The sequence below is a fragment of the Aegilops tauschii genome, chromosome 3, assembly GCF_002575655.3.
Source record: "Aegilops tauschii subsp. strangulata cultivar AL8/78 chromosome 3, Aet v6.0, whole genome shotgun sequence".
In the NCBI taxonomy this organism is placed as follows: Eukaryota; Viridiplantae; Streptophyta; class Magnoliopsida; order Poales; family Poaceae; genus Aegilops; species Aegilops tauschii.
The window spans coordinates 111,110,998-111,119,286 of record NC_053037.3 but is presented as its reverse complement, the minus strand read 5'-3'; the positions used below and the strand labels follow the sequence as shown (position 1 = coordinate 111,119,286).

General features: G+C 41.4%; 1 protein-coding gene across 3 annotated transcripts; it reads left to right on the top strand.

Moving 5' to 3' along the window:
- Positions 1 to 2,708: 2,708 nt before the first annotated feature.
- LOC109750161 (uncharacterized) lies at positions 2,709 to 7,989 on the top strand. 3 transcript variants are annotated; one of them, XR_012204393.1, is made up of 5 exons: positions 2,709 to 3,002; positions 3,738 to 6,258; positions 6,340 to 6,426; positions 6,509 to 7,295; positions 7,719 to 7,989. XR_012204393.1 is itself a non-coding variant. In XM_073510088.1 (4 exons), the coding sequence occupies exon 2, from the start codon at positions 3,738 to 3,740 to the stop codon at positions 5,328 to 5,330; it is 1,593 nt and encodes a 530-aa protein (XP_073366189.1). In that variant the 5' UTR covers positions 2,709 to 3,002; the 3' UTR covers positions 5,331 to 6,258; positions 6,340 to 6,426; positions 6,509 to 6,755. The 3 variants fall into 3 exon arrangements, 2 of the variants coding, with proteins under 2 accessions (XP_073366189.1, XP_073366190.1); XM_073510088.1 differs by lacking the exon at positions 7,719 to 7,989 and having other exon boundaries at positions 6,509 to 6,755; XM_073510089.1 differs by lacking the exons at positions 2,709 to 3,002; positions 7,719 to 7,989 and having other exon boundaries at positions 4,793 to 6,258; positions 6,509 to 6,755.
- Positions 7,990 to 8,289: the final 300 nt, after the last annotated feature.

The following is an 8,289-nucleotide window of genomic DNA, read 5'->3' as shown; positions in this document are numbered from 1 at the left end:
CCGCCTCCCACCAGGCTCTCAGGTCCTAGATGATCATGCTCACCACTCCAGCCGGATGTCTAGCTTGTATTGCTTCCAATTTGGTTAAATTGCATCTGCTTAGCTTACACACTATACCTTTGAATATGACATGCCTTCCTGTTTTTGGTACATACTAGTACATCTGTCTATTAACCATGTTCTTACATCAAACTAATGTTCTTGTGTATCCCTCATCAATCACTTATGATGAGGCAGTCAGGCCAGTTGATAAAAGATCCTCATTTAAAGAATGCAGCGTCAGCCTCCCCACATGATTCTCAAGAAACAGCAAGGCTAGATGAAGATAGTGAATGTAGCTCTATAGTTTATTACCGCATTTCCCCTACGCTAGCATCGCAGGTGCTTTCTCTAACTTGGCAGCGTGATATGTGGTTGCATGTTGCATATGGTGTCTAGATTGTAATTCTTCTAATCTGGTTAAATTGCATGTGCTATTCTGCTTAGTTTATACATTATACCTGTTAATGTGACATGCCTTCCTGTTTTTAGTACATAGTACATCTGTCTATTAAGCATGTCCTCACATAAAACTATTGTGTTTTTGTATCCCGCATAAATCAATATGACGAGACACCTTCAGTATATGCAGTGTGATATTAGTTGCATCTTTCATATGATTTATAGCATGCGTTGCTTCTAATTTGTTGAAATGCCATTTATGATGGGACGCTTTTAACTTGGCAGAGTCATATTGGTCGCATCTTTCATGTGGTGTCTAGCTTGCATTGCTTCTTATTTGTTGAAATGGTTTCTGCTTAGTTTACACAAACAGTTGTCAATATGCCATGCCGTCCTGTTTTTCGTATTATTCCATCCTGGAATCATGTGTTTGCCTTACATCAAAGTAGTGATTGTTAGTATCATGCACGAATGAGTTCCGAAGAGTGAATTTTATTGCTTTTTCTTGTCGGTTTTACTTGACAATTCAAAATCAATAAAGCGGAAGGAAGTTAGCAAGGCAGTGGATGAAGGTGCTCCTTCCAAACGGAGGGCCTCTACAGATTCTACTCCTCCATCCCCCCAAGATGATTTCCAAGACAACACATGCATAGAAACTCAACGTAGCTGTGTTGGTGATGAGCACGTCTCCCCTAGTGCACCATCACAGGTGCTCCCACTAACTTGGCACTGTTATATGTGGTTGCGTGTTATGTATGATGTCTAGCTTGTATTGCTTCTAATTTTGTTGAATTTCATCTGCTTACTTTACACATTATACTTGTGACTAAGACACGTGTTCCTGTTTCCAGAACATACAATATCTGTCTATCACACCATGTTCTTACATCAAAGTACATTTGTTTTGAAGAACTAAATTGTTATTCGTTTTTCTTGTCGGCTTGACTTAACATGGCACAGAGAAAGAGGAAGCAACATAGATCAACAGGGAAAGGGAAGCGGAACAATCATGTAGATTCTGCTGGTACTGATGGTGCAATAGAAGGTCAAAGACCAGCGGAAAATTGTACCAACAGGGCATCTCGTGCTACACGAGCTGCAGAACAAGCCAAACAGAAACAAATTGCTGCCACCAAACAAGCAGAGACAGCCCTAGTTGTTGCAACACCTTCCACAGTACCACCAGCTGCACGATTTACTCATTGGTCAACTCAGCTAGCAGCACGTTCCCAAGCTCCCTTGCCACCCGACACTACTTCTGAAGCACTCTTGACACAAGATGAGTTGGCAAGATCAGATGAACTTTGTGAGCTTCAACAGCAAGAAGGTAGTTGCTAGAGTCAAGTTACAGTTGCATGCTTCTTTATATGTAGTCTCACAATTTGATGTACACTAACACTTCCTATTTTCGTTGTTGGACTAGCACCTAGGCGCAAGAGGAAACAAACATCAGGGATAATGCTCGATAGGTTAACTAAATCTAGACGAGGAAGAATGGAGATCCATTTTGAGGCAGGTTTAAAAAGGCCACGTGATGCTACAGAGTCAGCCAAGTTAGTATCAGAGGCAGCGGTTGCCGTTAGGTGTCATGTACGTATCCTCCCAACATGGATTCAGTACAGGAATGACAAAGACGAAACCCAGTTCAACACCTTCCTCGACCATTTATCTGTAAGTATGGTTATGTATGGAAACTAGTAATATCATCTTGCTCTGTCCAATACTTTCTAGGTTGCTGATAATGAGACTCCATAATTTTCAACAGATGAGGTTCAAGTTGGATAGCCAAGATGATGCAACCAGACAAGCTTGCACCCAGGTTTTCATGTCTGCTCTGCGACAGTATCGGTATAACTTGAGGAAAACACTACAAGAAATCTGGTAATCCATGACGGATTTTTTTGACGATCCTATATCCGTCACCGATTATGACAGTTTACACTCATCCGTCACCCATACCATCACCGACTAGTAAGACGCGTGTGGGCTGAAAAATAGCAGGCCCTTGATGACGGACGTCGGGCTACCGTCACGGAAACTGTCATGAATCGAACAAGTGGGCTTAGTCGGGCCTACCATTTTTTTCCATATACACCATCCAGACCGTCATGGATTATGCTCATGCTGATGTGGCGTAGATGCCCCTTCTTTAGCCCACATGTCGGTTGGACCATACATGTTTTTCCAAAAAACAAAACAGTGAGGATGCGTGGGTGCCATTGTATGCCCCACATGATAGTAAAAAAAAGTTATCGATTTAGTCCGTCGCCCTCCAAATCGAGGGCCGTTGCCGTGGCACCGCCAGTGCCACCGACGGCTGCCCGGGCGAGGGTGGTCCGGCGGGGTGGTCTGTCTCGGCGTCATCTTCAGGATCCCATAGGCCTCTCGCCTCGCCGCCGCCCGCCCTTGCTGCGCCGACGAGCCAGCCTCCGCCAGGCATTGCCGCGCCACGATCTAGCCGCCGTCCGCCATTGCCGCACTGACAAGCAGCCGCCGCCCGCCATTGCTGCACCGAACACTCCCCCGTTCTTCCCCACATCAACGTCAACCAGGAGCGAGCGGTATGTCTTCTACAGAAATCATCTCTCTCCTACTGAATTTGTTGATTAAATATTGTGATTGGCAAGCGGAGGTGAAGCAAGTATGCATATACAGAGATAATTTAAGATGGATTTCCCATCCTTAATATTGCTATTCCAGCATAGTTGTATGGATTGAGGTGAATTTTTTATTTGGATAGGGGATCTAGGATAACAGTGCTTGGCCAAATGATTTAAATGTACGCATAGATTAAAAGTTGGGGTTGTGTTGTGTTTTAATATTCGGATCTTGTATACCATGTGATCCGAAATCCCAGTTACCTTGTGTAATCTGCAAGTAATTTATGCATGCTTAAGCTTGGTGTTTTGTTGGCAGAATTTACCCAGAAAATGATCCTGCCCTAAGTACAGGACATGCTGCTTCTATTGGTACAAAATGCCCAAAATCTGATGCTGCCTTAAATCCTTAATACTTGTGACTACCTGGTTATCGTTATTTTGTTTTTTCTGTTGTGCGGAAGAGATTGTCTACAGGCAGCTCCCTCTATTATAACTTGTTGCTATTTTATTTATCTGGCCATTAAATGTCTTCACTTATGGTTGTATGTTATTTCCATCTTTGCTAGTAAACATGTTGCCTGTCTAGAGTTATAATTCTGATCCATATGCCCCTTGTAATATTGGGATTACTTGTAAGTTGTTCTAGTCATGTCTCTTCAATGATGATATATCTTTGATTCTTTTTCGGCAATGCAGATGGATAGACGTTGGATTCATCGTACATTGTTTTCCCGTGAGTACATCGAAGGTGTCAAAGAATTTATGAACTTCATTCAAGATAAATTCAGCAAGGATGAGAAAATACTCTGCCCATGTAGAAATTGCCTTAATCAAAAACACCAGCATCAGACCGTTGTGAACACACACATATTGACGTATGGCATGGAAAGTACATACACTTGCTGGATATATCATGGAGAAGACTTTGATGTTGATGTGATTGAAGAACCTGTTCATGTGCATGACACCGCCGATGGTAACAATGGTGCTGATCGTTTTGAGGAGATGTTTGGAGACCTACGCACAGCAGTAGAACAAGCTGGAATTGAAACTGAAAATCCTTCTGAGCATGAGTCGTTTTTGAAGAACGTGATGAAAGAGGCAAAGCAGCAACTTTATCATGGTTGTACCAAGTTTTCAAGGTTCTCCTTTGTGGTAAAGCTTCTTCATTTGAAGTCATACCATAGGATCACAAATAGTGCATTTACTGATATATTGAAGATATTGGCTGAAGCATTCCCTGAACCTAATACACTCACAAAATCATACGAGGAAGCGAAGAACCTTCTGAAGGAATTAGGCCTTGGGTATGTTTCTATACATGTGTGCTTTAATAATTGCATTTTGTTCAGGAAGCAATATGCCAATCATGACAACTGCCCAGTTTGTGGCCTGTCAAGGTGGAAAGACCCTGCTAGAAAGAAGATTCCACAGAAAGTGTTGAGGCATTTTCCATTGGTGCCTAGGCTGAGGAGGATGTTTCTTTCCAAAAAAGGAGCAGAAGAAGCACAATGGCACAAGCTAAAGAGGCAGCCCATTGAGAAGGAATTGAGTCATCCGGTTGACGGTGATGCATGGAAAGATTTTGATAAACAATATCCAGATTTTGCAAAAGATGCCAGAAACATTAGACTTAGCATTGCCATTGATGGGTTCAATCCTTTTGGAAACTTTAACACAACCTACAGTATGTGGCCTGTGTTTGTTATACCATACAACCTTCCACCTTGGGCATGCATGGACCAGTCAAATTTCATGATGGCTTTGCTAATTCCAGGTCCTAAATCACCTGGCAAGCACTTTGATGCCTTTCTACAACCACTTGTAGAAGAATTACTTGAGCTCTGGGAGGGTGTGAGTACATATGATGCTCTTAGTGAAAAAATGTTTGATCTTCATGCTGCAGTTCTATGGTGCATTCATGATTACCCAGCTCTGAGCACTCTTTCAGGGCGTACCACAAGAGGCTATTTTGCATGTATTCATTGTGACAAACACCCTATTTCTTACGGCCTAAGGAAAAAATGGGGTATATTGGTCACTATCGTTTCCTTCCAAAGGGACATCGTTTGCGGAGAAATAATGAATTTGTTGGTCTTCATGAAAGCAATGATCGGCCAGGTAAATTCTCTGAGAAAGAGCTGCAAGCAGAATTGGAGAAGGTTAGACCTGGGAGGCAACAAGAAAGTAAGAAAAGGAAACGTTCTGACTTGGGCAGCAAGAAGGCTCATGTGCCAATTTGGAGCCGCAGGGTTTGTTTGTGGGATTTGGAATATTGGGGGAAATTGAAGCTGAGGCACAATCTTAATGTCATGCACATCGAGAAAAACATATGTGAAAACCTCATTGGGACAATTTTGAACTTAGAGGGGAAGACAAAGGACACACTCAATGCTAGGATTGATCTCCAAGATTTGAATATTAAAGATGAGTTGAAATTGAGGAAGGAAGGAAACTCGTATGTGATGCCTTGGGCACGATATACCTTGTCCAAAGAACAAGTGGTTGCATTTTGTCAATTTCTACGGGAGTTAAAGTTTCCGGATGGATTTGCTTCCAACATATCAAGATGTACAAGTGCTAATGGTACCAAGGTACAAGGCCTTAAAACACATGATTGTCACATTCTTCTGCAAAGAATCTTACCTGCTGGCATGAGAGGATTTTTGGACAGTGATATATATCAACCGATAGCTGAGTTAGGCATGTTTTTCAGGGAACTATGCAGCAAAACTCTTAATAGGGATGTGTTGGCTGAAATGAAGAAAGAAATCCCTATAATTTTGTGCAAGCTTGAGAAAATTCCCCCTGCTTTCTTTGATGTGATGGTGCACCTTGCAGTACATTTACCTGAAGAGGCATTGCTTCGAGGTCCCGTACAATATGGGTGGATGTACCGAGTTGAAAGAAGGCTATGTACTTTAAAGCGCTATGTGAGGAATAGGGCACGACCAGAAGGCTCGATTGCTGAAGCATATGTTGCGGATGAGTGCCTGACATTTTGCTCCAAGTACATGGATGATGTTGAAACAATATTTAATCGGAACCCAAGAAATATAGGTTTTTCAGATGAAGAAGCCTACGGTGTTGATGTTTTTGGACATGGATTTAATTTTACTTCAGGATATGATTAGGAATATGTACATGCGGAAAAAGAATTTGATTAGATGGTGTGGTATGTGTTGAACATTTGTGATCAAGCTAAGAAATATATCGAGTATGTTGTCACTTCAGAACTTGCTTATGTTGTTTGTGTTGTACTTATGTGATCTGTTGATTAATATGTTTTACTTTACAGAATATTCAGAGATGAGTTAAAGAGAAAAGGGGCGCCGGACAGTGATAAGGAGCTTCAAAAAAAATTCCAACATGGTTCAAGAACTATGTTAGTTTTCATTCGCATCTAGTTTTTGGTTGTCATATTTCACTACAGATTCTAATGTATGTGTTTGCGTGTGTTGTTGCAGATGATAAGGATGCAGGATGAGGTTGGTGAAGTGGTAGACGAAGATCTCTTTGCCTTGGCATGTGGTCCCGATCGGAGAGTCCGGAAATTCTCATCATGCATAGTGAATGGGATTAGATTTAGCACTGTTGATCGTGATAGCAACAAGAGAACGCAAAACAGTGGAGTCATGACCGAAGGTGAACATGACCGTAAGCTCATAAATTTTTATGGAACCTTGAAAGAGATCATTCAGTTAGACTACAACTTGGATGACAGGTCAGTTGTTTTGTTTAAATGTGACTGGTTTAAACTTGATGGAAAGAAGACCGAGCTTAAAAATGATGGTTATTTCAAAAGCATAAATGTTGGAAGTATGTGGTACAAGGACGATTCTTTGATTCTGGCTACGCAGGCTAGAAAGGTCTTTTATTTGCCAGACACGAAGTATGGGAAGAATTGGCAAGTTGTGCAAACATTTGAACATAGGCATCTCTTCAATATTAGTGAAACTGAGGGTGTACCTTTTGCTGGTCCTGCATATCAAGAGGACGAGTGTTGTGATGTGGAGGGTAGGAGAATATCTGTTTCTAACCTTACATCCGAGAAGCCTTTGCATAGAGATGATGAGCAAGGCATTGTTTTTGAAGCTGATGTAGTTGCTCGTTTGATGAAAGAAAAAAGCACAGAAGTGTATGAAGGTGGCAATGAAGAGGAAGAAGATGATACGGGTCTGGAGTATTGCAGAGAAGACGAAGGAGGTGCCATGGATGTTGACAGCGATGATGAGTAGATGTTTTAATGTAGAGGTACTATTTTCATTCTTCATTTAGTTGTTGTTTCCTATTGTCTACATGGAGTTTATGTTCAGTACAGGGTTAACACAAGTTTGCCATGATTTAGTTTATGTTCAGTACAGTTTTAAAGAGAGTGAGGTGTTTTATGCACTACATGGAGTTTTTGTTTAGTACATTACCAACTGCTATTTCCTAAATTTTTTTTCTCACTGAATCCTGTAGTTAATGTGTTGGCCGGTGTGTTAGAGGATTAGAATGGTAGTATCTGAAGTTTTATCTTGTTTGCCTTAACAGAGTTTTAGTCTGTCAGTGTGTTGTGATCCATAGTGTTTGTTCAGTACAGTACATGAGAGTGTGATGTGTTTTTCTTCTCACTGATACATAGTTTTGTTCAGTACAGTTCATGGAAACTTCTAATTTTGAAATATTCGACAGGCGTTGCTAATGAGGCTGAGAAGGAGATGCTCAAAAATGGTTGTGCACCAAGCTTAAGTTGGTCTGGAGTTTTATTTTGTTTGCCTTGATACGGCAATGACCGCTGATCCTTGTTGTGATCCATAACAGAGTTGTATCTGAAGTTTTATTTTGTTTGCCTTCATAGGCCAACCATTTTGTCTGTCAATGTGTTAACGAAGTCGCTGTAGTTGTAATCCTTGTTGTATGCCTGACAATATATCATCTATGCACCGGCTGTTGTGAGGATGGCATATGTGTGCTGTCATTGGCTATTCAGTTTCACAAATAATTCTTGAAATTCATAAGGCTCATGTATGTTCATAATATGGCCTAAAATCAAGTTCCTTATATCTAGTTTAGATGCAATCTTCTGAAACACAATTCTGGTCATTTTGGAGCTTTGTGAAGCGATCCCAGGCTAGCCAACAGTCTTGGCAGTGTAAATTGGCAGAATGACACTCCTTACTACCCTGGCCATCTACGCAAAACCTCTGGACAAATTACCCTATGAAAGGCCAGTGCATAAGGCATCAAAGTTTGCCGCAGAAAC